General features: G+C 52.5%; 1 protein-coding gene and 1 long non-coding RNA gene across 3 annotated transcripts in view; one reads left to right on the top strand and one right to left on the bottom strand.

Annotated features, from left to right (window-relative positions):
- LOC147352023 (myosin-3) overlaps window positions 1-21,427 on the bottom strand; it is a 35,099-nt gene that overhangs the window by 2,962 nt on the left and 10,710 nt on the right. Inside the window, exons 1-35 of one of the 2 annotated variants that reach the window (XM_086358844.1) lie at window positions 17,929-17,999; window positions 17,391-17,426; window positions 17,220-17,273; window positions 16,379-16,590; window positions 14,591-14,734; window positions 13,881-14,037; window positions 12,870-12,897; window positions 12,433-12,541; window positions 11,765-11,857; window positions 11,031-11,094; window positions 10,853-10,951; window positions 9,995-10,098; window positions 9,764-9,902; window positions 9,258-9,376; window positions 9,018-9,167; window positions 8,332-8,502; window positions 7,927-8,233; window positions 7,749-7,819; window positions 7,112-7,199; window positions 6,910-7,027; window positions 6,196-6,319; window positions 5,971-6,107; window positions 5,631-5,886; window positions 5,070-5,312; window positions 4,811-4,987; window positions 4,558-4,703; window positions 4,388-4,478; window positions 3,634-4,023; window positions 3,420-3,546; window positions 2,897-3,015; window positions 2,534-2,730; window positions 2,011-2,194; window positions 1,269-1,434; window positions 882-1,006; window positions 100-408 (exon numbers count right to left, since the gene is read on the bottom strand). In XM_086358844.1, coding sequence (XP_086214970.1) covers window positions 100-408; window positions 882-1,006; window positions 1,269-1,434; window positions 2,011-2,194; window positions 2,534-2,730; window positions 2,897-3,015; window positions 3,420-3,546; window positions 3,634-4,023; window positions 4,388-4,478; window positions 4,558-4,703; window positions 4,811-4,987; window positions 5,070-5,312; window positions 5,631-5,886; window positions 5,971-6,107; window positions 6,196-6,319; window positions 6,910-7,027; window positions 7,112-7,199; window positions 7,749-7,819; window positions 7,927-8,233; window positions 8,332-8,502; window positions 9,018-9,167; window positions 9,258-9,376; window positions 9,764-9,902; window positions 9,995-10,098; window positions 10,853-10,951; window positions 11,031-11,094; window positions 11,765-11,857; window positions 12,433-12,541; window positions 12,870-12,897; window positions 13,881-14,037; window positions 14,591-14,734; window positions 16,379-16,582 — 4,956 coding nt within the window. In that variant the 5' untranslated portion in view covers window positions 16,583-16,590; window positions 17,220-17,273; window positions 17,391-17,426; window positions 17,929-17,999. Of the gene's footprint in view, window positions 1-99; window positions 409-881; window positions 1,007-1,268; window positions 1,435-2,010; window positions 2,195-2,533; window positions 2,731-2,896; window positions 3,016-3,419; window positions 3,547-3,633; window positions 4,024-4,387; window positions 4,479-4,557; window positions 4,704-4,810; window positions 4,988-5,069; window positions 5,313-5,630; window positions 5,887-5,970; window positions 6,108-6,195; window positions 6,320-6,909; window positions 7,028-7,111; window positions 7,200-7,748; window positions 7,820-7,926; window positions 8,234-8,331; window positions 8,503-9,017; window positions 9,168-9,257; window positions 9,377-9,763; window positions 9,903-9,994; window positions 10,099-10,852; window positions 10,952-11,030; window positions 11,095-11,764; window positions 11,858-12,432; window positions 12,542-12,869; window positions 12,898-13,880; window positions 14,038-14,590; window positions 14,735-16,378; window positions 16,591-17,219; window positions 17,274-17,390; window positions 17,427-17,928; window positions 18,000-21,427 lie in introns of those variants that run through there. The other variant, XM_086358846.1, reaches the window with a different exon arrangement.
- Window positions 203-1,746, top strand: LOC147352026 (uncharacterized). Its single transcript, XR_015147888.1, has 3 exons — window positions 203-282; window positions 361-478; window positions 739-1,746. It is a non-coding gene; the product is annotated as an uncharacterized LOC147352026 (long non-coding RNA).

Here is a 21,427-nt window from a genome sequence, read left to right as displayed (position 1 = left end):
GAAGTGTCTGCTTGAAGTTGAGGCCAGAGGATGCTGAGGCCAGCCCATAGCTGTGCGTGTCTGAGGATGGAGAGGTTCCCCACCAGGGAGCCCACACACCTTCAGCTGCCCCTGGACACTCCGGAGGTGTCTGACGGTCTCCGCGGCCTGGCGGTTGGCATGGCTCAGCTGGATCTCGATTTCATTCAGGTCCCCCTCCATCTTCTTCTTGATCCTGATGGCCTCATTCCGGCTCCGCACCTCGGCGTCCAGGGCACTCTGCATCGTCTCTACTGTTCTCTGGTAGTTCCTCTTCAGCTGTTCGATCTCTTCATCTTTTTCGGCCATCTTTCTATCGATTTCTGATTTCACTTGTGTCAGTTCCAGCTGGATTCGGAGGATCTTGGCCTCTTCGTGTTCAAGGGCGGCCTTTGAAGAACAAAAACAAAACAGAAATGGTACCAGTGATGGGACAGAGCCTGCTACATTCCTCTCTGAGGTAAGAAAACTCCAATGGAATATTTGTAACTAACTCAACAATATTCAAAACTCTTTTTAAAAAAAAATCCCTAACTTACCTTCAGTGCAGAAATAAAATATTTCACTGCAGTTTGTTTTTATTATACTATGAAACAATATTTCTTAGGCACTTAAGAGACTTTATAGATATTTTAAATTCATCTCAGCCTTTTGTAAAATCTCATTTTAGACCTATTTTAACATAGTGATTTTCTCCAGTAATTTCAAGATTATTCGCAGGTATTCACAGGTATTCATCGACGTAGTTTGCTAGGAAAAAAACCAACATGAGGACTGTGACTCTGAGACCCCGAGTGGCGCCAGGCTGGAGCCCCACAGTCACAGCGTCTGCTGCCTTACTGCCTCCCTGGCATTCTGCTCACCTCTGCTTCCTCCAGAGCCAGCTGGATATCAGCCTTTTCCAGCTCAATCTGTTTCCTTGATTTCTCCAGTTCATGGATGGTTTTACCACTTTCAGCGATTTGCTCCGTGAGATCTGCTATCTCCTCTGCAAAGAGAGAAGTTTGATTGCTCTTGAACTTTCACACAGGTTTCCACGCAGAGTAAGCACTAGCCGGATGCTCTTAACTAGTTTATCAAGCTCTAAGGATGCTGCTTGCTGGAGATAAGATACTGGACACAGAGAAGCTCGGAAACAAGCCCTTGGGTGTGGTAACAGACACGCAGATGAGGTTGGGTCCTGAAGTCACACTCCTGCAGCCTCACACTCTGGCGACAGTGTGAAGGGGGATTTTAGACAAACTGCTTACGCTCCAAATTCTTATTTTCTCGTTTCACAGTTTCAAGTTGATCTAAGGCTTCTTCATAGGCATTTTTCAGTTTGAAGAGCTCAGTGCTCAAGGAGCGGGACTCCTTCAGAGATGCCTCCAGCTCCGCCTGGCTCTCCTCACACTTGGTTTTCCACTCAGCGAGCACCTGCAGTGCCGGGGAGAAAGGCACCTCTGTCCATGACCCCTCACCTCCAGCTTCTATCTCAGGACCCCCATGAGTGTGAACACTCTGAGAATCGGGGCCCCCTTGGCTGTGTTGCTTTTTCCTGACTGTTGACTAACCAAGATTTCATTCCATAAATCAATTCAAGATCAGTCACTGGTCAGTAACAACTGCCATCTCCAAAAAGCAAGTGGACCCTTTGGGAAGGAATTAGCTGGGCCTACTTCCCTTTTCCCACTACGAAAATGGCCCTGCACTTCTAAATATTTCATTAAAACCTCGGTTCAAATCAACCATACTTGTCATACTTGCCAGAAACCCTCCCACTAGGACCCGAATTAGATTTCCACATCAGCCACCCAGACAGACCAGCCATGTTGGGGATCAAGAATGCTTGGGGCTGGATGACACTGGAGGAGGTAACTTGTCTCCACTGAAGTGTTTGAAGGGGACCCCCACCTGCATCCCACGCTCCTTTGGTTTAGGGGGCTCGCCCCAGGTCTCACTGCTCCTGGGGCAGTCAGGACTGGGGCCCCACCTCCTGTGCCCACCCCGCACCTTGTCAAAATTCCTCTGCTTCTTGTCCAGGGCGGCAGCCAGGGAGTTGGCTCTGTCCACATCGACCATCAGGTCCTCCACCTCCGCTTGCAGCCTCTGCTTGGTCTTCTCCAGGGACGCGCACTTCGCGTTCACCGCCTCCACCTGCTCCTCGGAATCCTGGAGGCGCTGAGCCAGCTTTTTCCTTAAAACAAATGAGAAGCAGATGCTGTTTAAGCTTCAGTCCTTCTTGAACATCACTATTCATCTAACTGGAATCACTAACCTATGTGATTCAAACAGCTTTCCTTTCATAAGCCCAGGAGAACCTCCTGTCTGCTAAAAATCAGTGATCAGTAGCCTGCCTGCCTCTAACCAAGATCACAGTCGTTTGTCTCAATGAAATGTGCTCACACAAGTCCTCTGCTGGCACAGAACTGCCTTAAAAGACGGTAACATTCACTCTCGAGCAGTGCTAATGTCAGTGCCCTCTGTCATTTGATCATTTAGAAGTGCTAGTTCTTCTGAAGACAGAGTTGCGTACTTGGCCTCCTCCAGCTCCTCCGTGCGCTGGATGGCGTCCGTCTCGTACTTGGTCCTCCACTGGGCCACCTCGCTGTTGGCCTTAGACAGCGCCCTCTGCAGCTCAGCCTTGGCTTCCTGCTCCTCCTCGTACTGTTCCCGCAGCAGGTCACAGTCGTGGCGGGCTGACTGCAGGGCGTGGGCCAGTGCGCTCTTGGCCTGCAGAAGTCAGGAGAGAGGAGAGGCCCAATACATGAATGTTTCAGGCTGTGTGCGTGATGCAGTCCAGATGTGTTCCCACTGTCATCACCTATGAATAAAGTTGTCTTGTTTCTGTAGGTGGTTCGTAGAGGTTAGATCAGGGAGCATTCCCTCAGCTATGTACCTTGCTCTCTTCCTCTAACTGCCTCTTGAGCTCTTCTATTTGCTGGGTAAATGCTTGCTTGCTTCTGGAAAGCTGCGATACTGTGCTCTCCTTTTCCTCCAACTGACGACTCAGCTCACCTGTGTCCAGAAGGCAAACATTTTTATTTCATCCGTCTATTCATTCACTCACACATTCCTGCTGTGTGTAAGGCACTGTGCTGAGATCTGGGGGTGAAGGCACGTGTCCATGACAAGGAAGCTGAGCACACACCTGGTGAGATGCTGCTGTTAAGGGTCTCGAGGGTGTTCGGGGAGCAGGGGGTGTTCCGAGCCCCTCCTCACTCCTCTCTCCTTACTGGACTCTCAGTGCTCACCTCCTCCAGGGCACTCTGAATGGCCTTTTGTAGATTATTCTGATTGCCTCTCTCCCAAAAATCTGCTTCCCTAGAAGTCCTCCCCAAACAAATCCTGCCTTTGGTTTTGACCTGCTGTCCCCGGTGGGTGTCCGGGAGGCGCCGCCCCTCCCGTTTCCCGGCGCTCACCAGCCTCTGTCTGCAGCCGGGACTTCTGGGTACTCAGCTCGCTCAGGCTCCTCTGAATCTCCTCGTTCTTGCCCCGGGCCTCGCTTAACTGGTCCTCCAGGGTGCGGCAGATCTTCTCCAGATTTGCCTGCAGGGTAAGGAAGGGGAGAGAGCTCAGTCAGTGCTCAGGTGTGGAGGGCCAATGGTGGGAGCCCCCCGCCTCCCACCCCCAAACCTTAGACTTGGACACGCTCTCCACGTTGCTGCCCAGGTCGTCGAGTTCCAGCTTGAACTCGCTCTTCTCCTTCTCCAGCTTCTGCTTGACCCTCTGCAGGTTGTCGATCTGCTCCCCCAGCTCGGCCACGCTGTCCGCATGCTTCTTGCGAAGAGCGGCCACCATGGCCTCGTGCTGCAGGGTAGCCTCCTCCAGGTCCCGGCGTAGCTTCAGGAACTCGGCCTCCCGCTTCTTGTTCAGCTCGATCTGGGTGGACGTGACGCCCCCTGCCTCCTCCAGTCGCTCGCTCAGCTCCTCCAGCTCCCGGGCGTAGTCGCTGCGCTGCTTCTCCGTCTTGGCGCGGGTCGCCCTCTCGGCCTCGATCTCTTCTTCCAGCTCCTCGATTCGGGCCTGTGCGGGCAGGCCATCCCCGGGAGAATCCTGACTCCCAGTGTCAAGAACAGGCTAGTTTCCCCTCCCATTAGACCAACCAAGTCTTGGGCTGCTCCCAGAGCAATACCAACACTGCGAGTTTCCCCTGACATGAGCCTTTCCTGCAGCGGCTGATAATGAGTATCCTCCACTCTGACTACGGGTTGATATGAAATACTTCAATTACGTATTTTGTTTAAATTGTAGAAAAACTGTTCATTGATACTGTCGGCCTGGACAGACGAGGCCCATGGTCCTGCCCCTTGCTCTGATAACGCACAGCAGACACTCCAGCTTACCGTGTGTGATAGAGTGTGAAAGCAAAGTCCCAAGCGCCCCCTACCTGTAGCTCTTTGATTTTCTTCTGAAACTGCAGGCCCAGAGTCTGCTCATCTTCCACTTTGCTTTGCAGTTGACAGTACTCAAAATCTTTCCTGTGAAGGGAAATGCAGAACATGTGAGGACCAGACACCCAGGCACTGGAAACCCCAGCACAGCGGTGTCAGGGCTTACTTCTTGAGCCGCTCATCCAGCTGCTGCTTGTCGTTCTCCAGATCCAGGATGGACTCCTGGGCGAGCTTCAGGTCTCCCTCCAACTTCCTTTTGTTCCTTTCCAGGTCTACACGGAGCTTCTTTTCTTGTTCCAGGGAGCTTTCCAGCTGCAAAAGGCACCATCTCCTTTTAAGAAAAAATGCTTTGCACCATGGGTGTCCCAGGGGCTCTTCCTGCCCCAACCCAGGCCTCCCAATTGGCATCCTTCACTCACATCATCCACCTGCTGTTCCAGTTTGCTCTTGATTTTGCTCAAAGAATTGACTTTGTCCTCTTCTGCCTGCAGGTCATCCAGGGTCTGCTGGTGGGCCTCCTGGAGGGCCTTCTTCTCTCTGGTTAACTTTGCAATGGTTTCATCCAACCCAGCAAGTTCTTCAGTGAGGTTCTTAACCTAAGAAGATGCCACAAGCAATTATAAGAAAAGATAAAATTGGGTTTGTACTGACCATAGCAGTGGAAAGACCAGGGTGTACCTTATTCTCTGTGGCGTGTTTCTCCTTCTCAACCTTGGCCAGTGTCAGCTCAAGGTCATCTATGTCTTTCTTCAGTTCTGAACATTCGTCCTCCAGTTTCCTCTTCTTGGCCGTCAGCTCAGCATTCATCTCTTCCTCATCCTCAGCTCTCTCTGTCACTTCCTTGATCTTAGCCTCCAGCTGGAACTTGGCTTTGATCAGCTGATCACATCTTTCCTCTGCATCCAACAGGTTTTCACTTTCCTTTAAAAAAAAAAAAAAGAATCATGATTTCCTTTAATGGTTTAAAGGTAAAGTCTGTGACATTCCAGTATTTTGTTGAATGAGTGAATTTGAACAAACTCCAGGAGATAGTAAAGGACAGAGGAGCCTGGCACGTTGCATTCCATGGGGTCACAGAGAGTCAGACACAACTCAGCAACTGAACAATTACAAAGTATTTTGTTATAAATGGAATCCTTTATGAAACATACCCAGTAAAGAGCAAAAATCCCACCTAAAATCCAGTTTTCCTAGATAATCAAATCTAGGAGTAAAAAATTTAAATTCCTAGACACATACAGCTTGTACTTGCAGCTGCAGGTCGTTCTTCTCTTGTACTAGAGTCACCAGTTTTTCTTCCAGTTCCTTCCTTTTGGCCTCTGACTTGGCCAGTTCATCCTTGGTTTTCTGGAACTCTTCCTTCATGGTGGCCATCTCCTTCTCCGTCTCTGCACTCTTGAGAAGGGGCTTGATTTTGAAAAAGAGTTTCATCCAAGGCCAGTGCTTGACGTTCATGAAGGCTCGGATGTTGTACTGGATGCAGAAGATGGACTCCCTGAAAACAAAACATCAGTTATTTCTAAGAGAGACTCCCCACTTCTCCCAAAGAGCTCAGATCTGAGCACACACCCCGCTCGACCTTCTCTGCACCATCTTCTGGAATTCCACACGCATGAGGAACCCTCTGCACACGGCCTGCGTCCGGGTGATCAGCTTGGCCAGGCGGTCATCCCTCATTTCCTCCAGGGTTCCCAGCAAGCCAGCCTTGAAGAACACCTTGAGGGGAGACGGATGCCCTGGGTCAGTTTTCTGGAGGGGTCTGTCAGGGACCTCAGGCCAGTGTCTGTTGGAGCTGACACAGTACCTTGGTGTGTCCAAACTTGTACTGAGTGTGGTCGATGTCAATGGATGCCAGCAGCTTTTCACACGCCTTCTTACTGTCGATGAACTGCCCCTCGGGGATGGCACTGGCATTAAGCACTCGGTATCTGCCGTGTGGACACAGAAACGTCATAGGCTATTAGCAAAGATGTGAACTTTGGAAATCAGCTCAAGCCTCTCTTCCAAGAGGCAAGAAGGCCGAGGTCCTGAGCGGGAAGGAAACTCGCCATTGGTCACAGGCCAAACCGTGGCCTGAAATCTAGGCCTCCCGACTCTTCTTTGCCACATCCTTTTCTGCCATGTGGTGTATCGGAGAAGGCCCTGAGAAAGTGTGGCAGAAAGAAGCATGTGTACCTTGACCAGATGGTGGTTAAATCGTTTTACGTGGAGTCCACAGCTGTTCAGTGTTTTTCCCTCTCAAATTCCAGCATTTACACACCTCCTCAAGAAACAAATGGAACATTTCTATTACATATGCATGTTCAGTTGCTAAGTCATGTCCAACTCTTTGCAACACCACAGATTGCAGCCTGCCAGGCTCCTCTGTCCATGGAACTCTCCAGGCAAGAATACTGGAGTGGGTTGCCATGCCCTTCTCCAGGGGATCTTCCTGACCCAGGGATCAAACCCGGGTCTCCAGCACGGGCAGGCAGGTTCTTGACCGCTGAGCCACTGGGGAAGCTCTCTTACCACGCACCTCTGTTTGAAGTCCCCATAGAGGATCCTGTTGGGGAAGCCCTTCCTGCAGATGCGGATGCCCTCCAGCACCCCATTACAGCGCAGCTGGTGCAGGACCAGGCTGTGCTCCATGGCGCCTGAGAAGAGAAGCAACGTCAGCTTCACACAGACTCTCCTAAAACCCGACCCGAGTGCCGCCTCCAGACCAGTGGGCATCTTACCTGGGGTTTTGGTCTCGTTGGGAATTATACAGCGCACAAAGTGAGGGTGTGTTGTTCTTAAATTTGACATCAACTTGTTCAGGTTTTCCTAAAAGAGATTCAATTTGACAGTGAGCGGACTGTAGGCTTTTACAAACACAGAGATACAGTATAACAAAAAAAGATATTTTACACTTCTTGTGAATTCTAATAAAGGTCTTATTTAATTCTTTTCAAAAGGTCTTTCAATAGTCCATTTGGCAAGAAGTGTAGGGAGGTCACTGATATGACAGTCTTTTGCTTCACAGTGAGCCAGAGACTAGCCAAGTACAGGACGCCTGCTGAGTTAACTCGGGGGAGCTATCCGGCTCCACTGGGCGCCTGAGACGCTGCTGCCTGTGTCCTTCAGGCAAGTCAGAAAGTTCACGCTGAGGACTGGCCTCCCAGGCAACCCGGCCGGCTGCGTGTAAGATGGGGGGTTAAATTCTGGTCCTCCAATTTTTAGCACTTATCTGCATATACCACCACTGTCCTAAGTGACAGGAAGCAGATTAAGATCACATCACTCTTCTTGAATAAAGCAAGTTCAGCATCTCTACGTTGCTCATTTAGAGATGACTTAAGCCAATTACAAGCAAATAAATTCTATCTTTCTTACCCTGAAAAGGGCAGAGACGGTTTGGAAGGAAGAACCCTTTTTCTTGGCAACTTTCTTCTTTCCGCTGTCAGCTGAAAGAAAAGATGGTGTGTGGTGTTAGTAGGCCTCCAGAGCTGTTTCCTTTGTGGGCTGAGTTGGGGGAGAAGGGTGGATTCGAGGCAGCCTGGGAGTCTGTTACCATCCGCGGTGGTGAAGGTGGCGTAGAGGTGTGCCAGGAGCCTGTTGGAGGACTTCTGGTACAGCCCGACCACCGTCTCGTTCAGGGGGTCCTTGTTCTTCTCCAGCCAGCCCGAGACACTGTAGTCCACGGTGCCCGCGTAGTGAATCAGGGAGAAGTGGGCCTCGGCTCTGCCCTTGACCACCTTGGGCTTCTGGAAGTTGGCAGACTTGCCCAGGTGCTGGTCATACAGCTTGTTCTTGAAGGAGGTGTCCGTGGCCTTGGGGAACATGCACTCCTCTTCCAGGATGGAGAAGATGCCCATAGGCTGGACCAAGGCAGAGTGCACACGGGGTGAGTGGGTGTGAGCTGCCGTGACAAGCACCAGGCCTGTGAGGGCGGTTACCAAGCACACATGGCAGGTACCTTCTCGATGAGCTCGATGCAGGCGGCCAGGTCCATCCCGAAGTCGATGAACGTCCACTCGATGCCTTCCTTCTTGTACTCCTCCTGCTCCAGCACGAACATGTGGTGGTTGAAAAACTGTTGCAGTTTCTCGTTGGTGAAGTTGATGCACAGCTGCTCCAGGCTGTTATACTAACATTAAAAACATAACGTCCACACGGAAGGTTAGACTGCTTTCAAAGTCAAAGATGCACCAACCTTCTTCTTTCTCCTCCTTGTTTCTCCTTGTCTTGGGAGTAGCTCAGCTAGGCTTTCAGGTGTGGTCACATTCTTGGGCTCAGCTCACATCACGTTTTCTCCGGAACTCAAGCTAGAAGATACCTCTCCGTCTCCTAAGTCCATGGCCTGGGCCTCTCCTGGACCCTGACCACGGTTTGTCTTATCTATAGTTGGTCTTCTGAGTACTTACATACTTCTCGTCATAATCTACAAACTACAAGCTCATCTTTTATTCACCTGCAAGTCTTATAGCTGGTAGACATTGACAACATGCTCTAATGGGTGTACATGCTTCTACCTGACCCACCCTCCATCTAGTGCTCCTCCCAGATGTGATATGGGGTGACAAGTGGCTGCCTGGACATCTTGCCTGTGATCCTGAGAACCAGCCCCCCACATAAAGACACCTGAATATTGAGAACGCAAACCTCGAAGATCTCAAAGCCTGCGATGTCCAGGACGCCAATGAAGTGCTGTCTCGGCAGCTTGGTGTCCAGCTGCTGGTTGATGCGGGTGACCATCCACAGGAACAACTTCTCGTAGACGGATTTGGAGAGGGCGTTCACAGCATGGTGCACCTGTGTCGGGGGGTCAGCACCTGTGTTGCATCTGTGGGCAGTAGCCATCGGGTGCCTGCATCCCTTCCCAGCCTCCTGGCAGTCACTTACCTGATCAACGGTCTGGCCCTTGGTAACATACTCATTCCCAACTTTTACTCTGGGGAAGCATAAAGCTTTCAGGAGGTCCGAAGAATTCAGGCCCATCAGATAGGCTGTCTTGTCAGCCACTGGCAGGAAAGAAGGCCAGTTACAAGGGAAACCCCAGATAACTGGCAAAGCCAAAGAACCCCTCTGAAAATCCTCCAGATGTTTCAAGGCTCAGCTCAGCTTGTCTCCATGTGTTTGCATTACATGTCTCTAAACCGCTCACCTGTGGGCGCTAAGTCACTCAGAGAATATAATGGGCTTTGTGAAAAGGCAGCACTGGGTTCCACAAAACCCTGGTCACTCCTCACCGTGTCTGAAGCAGGACCACTCGAGTGACTCAGCAGACAGGGCAGTAACCTGTCAGCATCTGACCCCCACAGAGGTTCATCTCTCCAGGGGGAGGAGGATTGATCACTTTCAAGGGAGGCCCCCAGCTCTAGCGCACGCCCCAGTGGGTGATGGGGTACCTTCTGTGCCGTCCGGTTCTGCCTGCTCCTCCCGCTGCTTCTGCTTGAACTTCATATTTCCATAGTGCATCACGGCACCTGTCAGCTTGTAGAGCCCAGACTTCTCCTCGGGGGTGAAGCCCAGGATGTCAATGGCGCTCTGGCATTGCAGGAGAACGTGTCAGCCGGCTGATGTCAGTGATGGAGCAGGAGCCCCCGCCACACACACATCCTTCTCCCTGATCTACTTACATCCGTGGCCAGCAGCTCCTCAGCATCATCAATGCTGGCCACCAGGATCTCGCCCTGGCTGATGAAGGGGTAATCATAAGGGTTGGTTGTGATGAGCAGCAGCTCTGCAATGATGACCAGTTAGAGGGGGTCACATGGATGCAAAGGAAACACCCCCACCTGGGGCTAAACAGCCTCTCATACTCACTCTGTGGCTGAATATAAAGTCCAGGGAAGACTCTGCACCCACCCCGGCCACACAGGGTACAACCCCCAGAGAGAACCTTTAAACCCTTTTGCTTTGTGTGCAGACAGCACAGATCCATGTCGGTTGGGAAAGATTAATCAGGAAAACAGGCTGAGTGTGGGCCAGGACACAGAGAGCCACTGGAAGAAAGCCCAGATGGTTTGGTAGAATCGTCGTCTTTTCCAAAATCTGTTGAAAGCTGCAGCCTGTTTCCAGGATTGGGCCCAGAATGCTGAGCAGACATAGCCAGAGAGCAGAGAAGGGCACAGAGCCCCTGTTAGGTGCCAAATGAAAAGCGGGGTGGACATCCACCAGCTGGCGGTTCCTCTGACTTGGCGCCGGCCTCACAGCATTTGGTGGAAGATTGGTTTTGTGGCTGACCACAAGGGGACATCAGAGGACCACTAAACGCTAAGTCGTTCAGCCAGTTTCCATGAACCAGAGCTGAAGGCAATTGTGCCTCATTCTTTTTCTGTCCATTGGATTGCATTTCTCAAATTGGCACATCACTGTCAAAACAGCCACACCCTATTTCTAAAACAAATTTCTTCTGCGAGTAGGCACAACTCTCTTCAGTCCACTCACCTAAGAGCTGACAGGCCCCAGACCAGACCCTCTGGGGGCATCCTCACCTATGAGCTCGGGCTTCTTATTGGAAAGAATCTGGTAGAAGATGTGGTAGCTTCTCTCAGCCTTCAGCTGGAAGGTCACTCTTGACTTTTCCAGCAGATCTAGGAACGCAAACACAGGAATGTCTTCCAAACTGTTGCCCCAATGTCCCAAAACATCTGATTCTAGGAATCTACTTACATGTTTCAATATCTGCAGAGGCCAGCTTTCCCGTGGTACCAAAATGGATGCGGATGAACTTGCCCTGTCGGGGAAGGGAGACCAAGTAACCTGACTCCAGGTTGTTCCTACCCACCTGGGGAGTGCAACAGAGCCTTTTTCCCCAGGAACTTGCAGTTAAGTGTCCTTGTCGCCTCTCTCCCTGCTTTGCTGTGCCTTCCTCCATCCCCTTGTTCCACACTGCATCCACATGCCACCCCAGTCAGCAGAGTCATATTCTGTTCAAGATGCAAATCAAACCATATCACTTCCCTCTAACAGGATCCTGACTTCTGGAATGAAACCAGACCCTTCTCCTGGGCTGCATGCTCCCAGGCTCCAGGTCCCTTCCCACTGCCCCTCCTCACTTCCCCACCTCATCTCGCAGAGCCTGCCTTACTCCAGCCACTCAGACCCCCTGGAGATCCCTTGACTCCACCAGTCCTCTCCCTGCCTCTGAACTGTGTCCCGCCTCACCCTGTGGATCTCGGGTTCACAGGTCAGAGCCCCCCAGGAGGGCTCCCCTGCTGGCCCTGTCTAAAGGAGACCCGGCCCCCTTTACTGTCCCATTTACTAGGGAACTGTCAGACTGTTCTGTAGACTTGTTTCCTCCTCCTTTCATTATCCACCCCCGGGACTGCAGGTTCCTGGAAGCAGGGATCGTGCCTCCTCGCTGGCCTTGGAGGACACCCCAGCTTGACCCAGCACAGACTCACAAAGCGGGACGAGTTGTCGTTCCTCACGGTCTTGGCATTCCCGAAGGCCTCCAGCAGTGGGTTGGCGCTGATGATCTGGTCTTCCAGTGTCCCCTGGAGCAGGGAGTCAGGGCAGGAAGAGCCCCGTGTGAGGGTGAGCGCCGATGCCCCTCCTGCCCAGTTGGTCCCTCCCCTGCTCCCTGCTTTCCAACCCAGGGCCCAACCACATCATCAGCACCTCACTCAGAGCCCTGTTGCCAAGTCGCGTTTGGCTCTGGTTGGGTATCTTGACATGAACCTCATTTAACCCTTCAGTTTCTTCATTCTCCAGGTGGTGAGGCCACCTGTGTTCACACCATATTGCTGTGATATATTCATTTTGAAAGGCAAGTGGATGCGACAGTTCTCCCTGGGTGGTGTGTGTGACTCTGGTGTATGTCAGATTGACTTTCTTCAGCGGAGCCTTAGAGCTCGTTTTCTTGGCAATCGCCGGATCTGGTCCTGTGAGATCACCAATGCGCTGGATCGTCTAGGAGAGCCGGCTGTCCTGTGCGATTTCCAACCCTGCCAGCACTCCTTCCCTGAGGAGATGGGCACCTCCCACCCCACACATGCCCTGTGCCTCCTTACTCTGAAGTTAAGACAAGGGTTGGCAGTAGAAGCAGAGCCAGCCTGCCTCCTCTTCTTACCCTCATCTTGGAGTCCTTCTTCTTGGCAAGGTCTCCAGTTGCTGCAATTGTTGCAAAGTACTGGATGACCCTTTTGGTGTTCACAGTCTTTCCTGCCCCGGATTCTCCACTAGATCGAAAGAGAGAGGAGGAGGAAAAGAGTCCTGTGACTATAAACAGCCTCCTGAGCCACATCAGATATGAGATTCCCAACAAAGAGGAGCCCATTCGGAGAGACAAGGGCCCTGGGAGACCGGCACCACTGAACACCCTGGACGGGGAACCCCAGCTTCTTGAGGCCTCACACGCCTTCTGGCCTGTCCCCCATGCATCTTTGCATCACAGACTTTGTCCTCTGTACTTTCTCACTAATAGAACAAAGCAAGTGGCGTCTTCCCCTTCTGCACTGGGGACAAAGAGCCAGAGCTGTGAGAACGCTCTACACCTTGGATACTTACGTGATCAGAATAGACTGGTTTTCACGATCTGCCAAAGGGAAAAATAAAATAGGGTTGATGGTATTATAAAAGGAACTTTCTCAACCTAAATATCCATCTACAGAGGAGTGGATTAAGAAGATGTGGTACATACACACAATGGAATATTACTTGGCCATAAAAAGGAATGAAATAATGCCATTTGCAGCAACATGAGTGAGCTAAAAATTACCATACTAACTGAAGTAAGTCAGACAGAAAGGCAAATACCATATATCACTTACGTGTGGTTATATGATACAATTGAACTTAGCTGGAAACTAGAAACAGACTCACATAGAAAACAAACCTATGGTTACCGAAGGGGAAAGGGGTGAGGGAAGAGTAAACTGGGATTTGGGGATTACCAGATACAAACTACCATATATAAAATAAATAAGGTCCTACTGTACAACACAGGGAACTGTATTCAATATCTTATAATAAGCCATAGTGGGAAAAAATCTGAATATATATATATATATATATATATATATCTGAATCACTCTGCTGTAAACAAGAAGTTAATACAACATTGCAAATCAATTATATTTCAATCAAAAATTTTTAATAAAAATAAAAAGAGCTTCCCAGTTCTCCATGTCTCCAACAGTCAGAGTTCACTGCACAATGACTCTGTTTTGTCGTACATGGGAGCTCAAAGAGACTCCTCCATGAGAATATGGATCAAAGAGGTTAAGCCCCTGCTTACAGCCAGCCACTGGCTGCCCATCATATTAGGTTGAACCATTTGAAACTATCAGTCTTTGTTTTGGGCCCACAAAAACGTCAGTTTCACATGAGGTAACTCATGCTTGCATTAAATCCAAGCTTCTCACCCAGGCCTGCAAGGCCCTAAAATCTCTGGCTTCCTTTTTTTTAAGCACCTCCAGCCAGTTGTGTGGAGGCTGCACACTGGAGAGGCAGCTGATTCCAGACCTGCAGCCTCCCTGAGCCCTGCCCGTCTCTCAGGCTTCCTCCTTGGAGACCTACCTGTGAGCATGAACTGATAGGCGTTGTCAGAGATGGAGAAGATGTGGGGTGGGGCCTCCTGGCGCTTCTTGCCCCGGTAGCCCTCCACCACCTCGGGGTTGTACACCGGCAGCCACTTGTAGGGGTTGACGGTGACGCAGAAGAGGCCCGAGTAGGTCTGTGGGGGCGTAAAATATATATATTTATGTACACGTGGGTGTGTGCCTATAAAACCCTCCCCCTTTGTTATTTCACTTTTCTTTATGAGAAACTCGTAAAGGAGGCAAGATACGATTTCTCTCTGTGGATGAGGCAGCTGAGACCTGAGGGGTGCAGCGGCCATCCACAGCTGCTGAGTGGCAGCACCAGGACCCGGCCTCAGCCCCACCCCTCCTCTGGTCCCCTCCTGGCCCCACTCATCTCTCACTTTCTCATCCTCCATCACTCTCATCCCCCTTTCTTCATTTTCCCTCTTTTGTTCAATGGCCTCAGTTCAGTTCAGTCACTCAGTCGTGTCCGACTCTTTGCAACCCCATGGACTGCAGCTCGCCAGGCCTCCCTGTCCATCACTAACTCCCAGAGTTTACTCAAACTCACGTCCATTGAGTCGGTGATGCCATCCAACAGCCTCGTCAAACACTAATCCTTCTAAAGCCCATCTCCCCGTGAGCATCTCCACACCACCCCCACCCCACCCAAGGTCCCGGGAGCCCGCAGACATGGGCACTGACGTAGATCATCCAGGAGGTGTAGCGGTCCTTGAGGTTGTACAGGACGGCCGGCTCGTTCAGGTGCGTCAGCATGGCCATGTCCTCGATCCGGTCGAACTTGGGGGGGTTCATTGCGTACACGTCCTCTGGCTTCACCACCAGCGTCTACAAGGGAAGGGGTAGGGTGCACATCTGGGCTTCTCTGTGAACAGGTGTGTCTCCCACGCCCAGATCAGAAGGAGGGGGTGCTGGAGGAAAGGCCCATCTGACAGGGAGGGAGTCGGGGATGGGGCGGCTCATGGTGAAGGAGATGGAATGGGGTTCGGTTCTGATACTCGGGCTTTTGTTTTTTCCGTCTCCAGTAGTCTGAAGTGAGGGAAGGATGACAGAAAGGAGAGGAGGGTCTCGGGGGGATTTGGGGAGGAGGACGCAGGCCCAGGAGCCAGCGGGAACTCCTCATCTGGGTCATGCTGGCTGGGCCAAAACCTGGCTCCAGCGGCTCATGGGTCTTGGCCGTCTACTTAGAGGGCACGGCAGGTGGATGGTGTCCCCGAGGCAGGGTGAGAGAGGAGGAAGCTGGTGGCATGGACTTCCAGGCTGGCAGCTCGAGTCATCCTGAGCTCCCTGAAAGCAGCTCCCAGCCCCCACCCTGCATCTCACCCATTCACCCCCACCTGCCTGAGCTGTGAAAGGGAACCCCCTACCCCACTCCCTTTTTGGGACAAGAGAACTCCGGGCTGGAAGGAACCACCATGCAGAGCGGTGGTGACAGGCATCTTCGTGCTCCCCTCAAAAGGAGCAGACCCCCGGCCCAGTGCCCGGGGCGTTGGAAGACCTGGCATCGTGGCATGGAGCTCACCTTCCACTCTCATACCCTCCACTCACCCCCTTCCTGTCTGAGACCTCCATTGCAGATGATGGTTTTCCCAGCCCCGCATCTGGGCCAAGTGGTAGGAAACCTGCCTTCTAGCCGGGGTTCACTAAAACCATCCAGGCCACAGCTCTCCAGTGAGGAGGTCTGGACCTCTTGGACTGTCCTCCACCAGGACAGTCTGTGCTCCCTGCAGCTTCGGAAGCCATTCCCCACTCCGTCATCTGAAATGTACCGAGAGCTGCCCTCGAGCTTCAGGGCTTGGAAGATGGTTTCAATGGGTGGTTTCCATGCTGTTTTCTTTCACATCCAACCCAATGATACTATTTCCTTTACTCCTCTCATTTGGATCCCCACCCCCATTTTATTTGAACCTTTCTTAGAACATTTCTGGATTCTTCTGGTCTAAATTCCAGAGAGTTGGGATGTCCAGAAATCCTCCCAGCACCCCCATGCTAGCCTGGGCAGAAAGGAATGGGCTACACTGCCCATTGCCTTCGTGATATGGGGACACTGCTACTTCAGTCAAGCTTGTGGTCCACTAGGGCCCCTGACCCGCTTTCCTTACTTCCTTACATACTATATCACCAGAAGAATCAGGGGGAAACCTAGGCTCCCAAAGGACAGTGCTCTGAAGGAGGTCATCCTCTTGTTGGACTCTCAACTCCACACCCCTGGGACACACACGGCTGGTTCCCGCTGACATAGAGTGACATGAACCTCAACAAAAGCGCTGGAACATGACTTGCTTTGGCCAGCCGCAGGCAGGCGGTTCTCCCACCGTGCAACCCGAGGCCAGTGTTCACTCTGCTTTCTCTGAGGACACCTGGGAGGTATCACATGTGGAGAGGGCCAGGTGTGGGGCAGACACACAGACTGTGCAGCCAGGGGGGCAGACAGAGGGCCAGTGGCTCGCAGAGGGAGTGGACGGGGCTTACCCTGTTGTCTTCGGTTTCCACCGTGACCTTCCCGTCCTGGGTGCTCTTGATTCTCCCCTTGGCATACTCTTCCTTAGAGTCAACCACGAAGCAGTAGGTTTTGGCATCAAAGGGCTGGTTCTGGGCCTCGATCCTCTCCTTTTCTGACTTCCGGAGGAAGGGAGCGGCGATGCCGAACACTTCCATCTCGGTGTCACTACTCATGGTGTTGGCTGGAGGATGAACCCACCAGGTCAGCCCCCTACCCCCGACTCCAGCCCTGCCCCCTTGGGAGCCCACCAAGGTGGGCCAGGAGCATCTGATTTTTCCCATCCATCCCCTGGGAAAAATCAAATGCACACGTTTTGTGCTGACTCTGTGCAAAGGGCACGGAGTGGATGCCACCCAAGCTCCCCCATCCGGCGGGGCTCAGAAGGGTGAAGGAACCCGAAGGAGGGGGCAGCTCTTGGGACTGAGTTTCCTTTTCTGAAAAGCCCAGGTGTTGCCAAGGGGAAATTTAAAAATAAACACCATCAGAAATAAACACCATTCTTCAAAGACAGTGTGCTAAATGGCAAACAGCTAAGGAATTTGGGGACTGTTTCGATTCAAGGTGGCCACCTCTTCACACAAGGAAACTGGCTTTTGCTTCCTTCGATTCTGTTCTGAGAACAGAGGTGGCATCTGACTTCAGCATCTGCCGAGACCCTCTCCCCAACCTGCCCTGTCCTGGTCTAAGGTCCTCTCCAATCCACCCTGTCCTGGTCTAAGCTCCACAGGCTCTTGCCCCCCAGGCCACTGGAAGCGGGAGGAACTGGACCCTGGAGACTTCTGAGCCAAGGGACCCAACCCGCTTCCTCACCTGAGAGTCACTCCCACAGGACGACAGAGGACAACAGCAGCTGGGAAATCAGACCTGCGGTAAATATGCAGGAAGCAAGCTCAGGACACCGGACAGTGTAGTTCAGTTCTGAATCGGGTCTTGAATTAACCAAATAAGGGGAAAGGACTAATAACTTAAAAAGAGTCTTACCCGGGAGACAGGCTGGAAGAGCAGATGGGATGTGACCTACAAGTGATTCATAAAGGTAGTCAAAGCCCCCAGCTGCCCCCAAACCTGGCTCCCACCAGCCCACTAATGCACCCTCCTCAGTCTGCATGCAGTGCCTCTCTTTCAGAACGAGGCAGGAAGGACAGCATCTCTGTCGAAAAGGCCTGTGGTTCCAGGCTAGGATCGGGCCCCCTCTGACTTCTGTGAACAAGGAGAAGTCTCAAATTGGCAAACTGAAACAAGCCATCGAGGCCTTGAGATCAAGGACACCCACTCGCCAGGCACACAGCGCAGGCAGGGGAGGGTGAGGGTGGGGGCGGGGGCGGGGGCGGTGACCCCACAGCCTCTGCACAGATCAGAGTGGAAGGGGGGGGTCATCGGGCCACACTGACAAACCGAGGTCCGTGGAGCATCCAGAGGGATCCTGCCCAAGGGGGCCCTCGAAGACAAAGTCAAGGGGAGCTTGGGGAGGAGGAAGTGGGGTGCAGGAGGTGGAGACCCAGCTCCACCTCTAACTAACCTCACCACAGCCAGGTGTGGTCCTCCGAGCCACACACGGAAGAGAGCTGTGCGGGGCGCTCAGACTCCTCCACCCACAGCAGCGCCAGGGGGCTGCCGCTGCGGCTTTTATAGCCTGTCCCCCCACCACTCATTCCTGCTCTATATTTGGAAAGGGAATGACCGATGCCATGAGCAGAGGGCCAGCTCCCTTCCTCACGTTTTTTTTTGCTGTTGCCAAGGGTGAGGTATATATAGAAATGAGCAGGATCCATAACCATTCTCCAGCTGGAGAAAGCTGGAAGTTTGAGATGCCTTTCTCTGAACCTGGGGCCAGGGTGTCTTCACTCAGTGTGAGGGGTGGCCTCGCGGGGGTCCTGCCTAAACTCCATCCTGCAGGCGCCACGTGCTTGAAAATCAGGGTGCATTCTGGGGACAGAAATCTCGTCCTGTGGGGAAAAGGAGTGCAACTTGAGGACAGAAAGACGAAAATCCTCTTGGCACTTTGGGCAAGACGTTTGTCACAACACAGGGCTGTGACAGAATTGTGTGACTGTAAAACTTGTGCCAGGAACGACAACAATTATAATCCTCCTCCTCCTTTGACTGCGTAACTTTCTGTCTCATTAGTGTCATTGTTAATTTAATCCTTTCTTAAGCGCCAGTAGGACCAACAAGTACATTAATTACAGGGAGCCACCCCGCCAGACAGTATCCACAGCAACAGCTGCTTGAGGACCTGTTGTTATTAAGATACATGACCGATTAGGAAAGACCAGCTGCTGGCCAGGGTGGGGGTTAGGGGGTGGCATGCCTGCAGAGAAACGGGGGGATGGGAGGAGAGGGTCCAGCGAGCATGGCTCTTTCTAAATCAGGGTTGAAGGAACAAAGCCAGGAGACCAGAGGTATGGCTGAAGCTCGGCCCACTCCTGTCCGACTTTACATCTGCTTCTTTTCTCCCTACCTTTCCTGACAAGCCTTTGGGAGGGTGGCTGGTGGGCACCCCGTGGTCATTAACTGTCACCAGTTCCCCCTTGAGAGGAAGAGATGCCCCCTCCCAACACACAGCGCTCGCGCAAGCGGAAGAGGTGCGGGCGGGGACGGGGCAGCAGGGCTGTGGACCCCAAGACACAGGGACATACATTAATCGCCCATTGTATGCTGGCCCCAGTGCAGAGCACCTCAAGAGGGCACAAAAGGAAGGGAGACGCGGCCTTTACCCGCAACGGTTCCCAGGATAATGGTGAGCCGACCGTTTTTGAGATTCAGGTGATTTTAGGTCAAAGCACACTTGGTGAACTGCCTGCTCAGTGAGGGCCAGGCAGGCACGTGGCTGAAGGGGAAAAAAAAACAGGAAGCCTGCACCCCTCAGCCTGCCATGGGCTCACGGCGTGTGCACCCCACCTCCCTGCTCCAGCTGGGCTGAGACCCCCATCCCTAGAGACCCTCCTCATCCAAGAAGACAGCCCAATGCTGCTCAAGGGTCCGTCTGTGTCTGAAAGGGGGTGGTCTCCTTGAGGTCCCGTCCTGCCTGCCCAGTGACACATCAGAGTCCACATCTTTGTCCACTGGCCGGCCATCTCCTTGGGAGGCCTGGTCAGGACAGGTACAGGTCACCTGCGGAGCAGAGGTGTGAGCCAGCCCTGTGGGCTGAGGGACAGTGTGAGGGGCCCTGGCCACACCTCAGGCATTGGCAGAGCAGGGCGGCCTCAGGTAGGGGTGGTGTTGGTGGTCCCTCCCTGCCACCCGGAGCTGTGGTTGGGAGGGGTTCTGGGGCAGCAGACTTTTGCTGAGCAAAATTTGCAGTTTGCTCTTTACAGCTTCTTGTCACCAGTTTGCCTGTCTCTCTGTATGACCACTTCCACACCCAACTCTGGGAAACTGCAAGGATGTTTTCCATACAGTGTTTGAGTTCCTTGTAAAACAGTCCCAGGTCACATTAATTGAACCCAACTCTAGCTCTGAGATGCTCCTGGCCTCCTCCAGGTTTTGCAGGTCACATAGCCTGTCTTCCTCTCTGCATCACGCTCCTTCCTCACGCAGGCAGAGAGTGTTCAGCTCGGAGGTCTCACAGGTGGCTGGCTGGTCAAGCTGCTTTTGCTCAGGAGGAGCTGGGAGGCAGGAGGGGCAGAAGGACTGCCTGAGGGCACAGGAGGAGGCTCAGAGTCAGGCAGAGAGCCCTGCTCTCTGGAAACCCCAAGGATGGAGGTGACAACAAAACCGCGGCAGAGAGCACAGTTCTAAAACCAGGAGTCAGGGACTGAAAGATACGGCCGTTTGGGGACTTCCCTGGTGATCCATGGGTTGGGGCTCTGTGCTTTCACTGCTGAGGGTGCAGGTACAATCCCTGGTCAGGGAACTAAGATCCTGCAAGCTGCGCGGTGTGGCAAAAAGAAAAAAAGCACAGTCATTTGGAAACTTACCTGTTGGAGGAAAGAACTGCACAGATAGCAGCAGCCGCAGGCTGTGGAATTTTGGGCCGGGGTGTGAACCCCACAGCTCACCCTGATTCACTGTGTGATGGCGGGCATTGTGCCTAACTTTCCTGAGCCTCTGTTTTCTCATCTGTGATATGGGGGTGAGGGCTTTCCAGAGGGCTCAAGGTAAAGAATCTGCCTGCCAATGCAGGAGCCATTGGTTTGATCCCTGGGCTGGGAAGATCCCCTGGAGGAGGAAATGGCAACCCACTCTCTAATATTCTTGCCTGGAAAATTCCATGGACAGAGGAGCCTGATGTCCAGGGGGTCATAAAGAGTTGTACACGACTGAGCACAAAGATGGGGACAATACGGCTGCCTTGCAGACTGGTTATGTGCATCAATAGGTTAATAAAATGTCAGGCTCACCCAATGCTGTGTTTAGCACATTGTAGATTTTATGTTTTCTTTTCTATCTGAAGGTTTCCACGTGTCACACATGGTACTACTGGTTATCTTGGTGTTGTTGAGTAGATTCACATTAGATATGTTTTACTGAGGTGATCAGGGAGAAGGGACATGTGTGTGTGTTTTAAAAGATTTCCATCCAAAGAGGGATACATCTTAGAGAAGGAGCCTTGGGATGCTGAAACAGGCCGCTTTCAGGGCTAACTGGCCCTGCGGCTGGTGTGAAACCCTTCTCTGATCAGCGGGGGACAGATGGCATAGCAGTGTATTATTAGCCAACTTTATGGGAACAGGAGGAGGCCTTGTTCCTCCGGCCATCACCCAGCGAGAACCAACCCGCACAGCCTGGACCGAGCGCTGCGTCTGCTCCTGGGCGCGCTGGAAGAGCGTGCTGTGTGTCTCCAGGATGCAAGCAGCTCAGGAGGCGCTAACTGGAGAGCAGGCAGCTGAGTCCCCTCCCCAGATGTTGGCTTCCTTCTGAGTGGTTTTCCTCCACTCCTGTGTGATGTCTGCTCCACATGTGGACACGGGGCTCCTTGAGGTGGCCGTGGTCAGACTAGGAAGTCAGCCTCAGGAGCAGATGCCTCTGGAGTCAAGTGCCTTCTCCACATCCTGCTCGAGGTGGGTCAGGTGTCA

The sequence above is a fragment of the Bos grunniens genome, chromosome 19 (genome assembly GCF_055505025.1).
Source record: "Bos grunniens cultivar Pamir isolate PY7600 chromosome 19, Bosgru_T2T1.0, whole genome shotgun sequence".
NCBI classification, from domain to species: Eukaryota; Metazoa; Chordata; class Mammalia; order Artiodactyla; family Bovidae; genus Bos; species Bos grunniens.
This window is presented reverse-complemented; position numbering and strand designations above follow the sequence as displayed.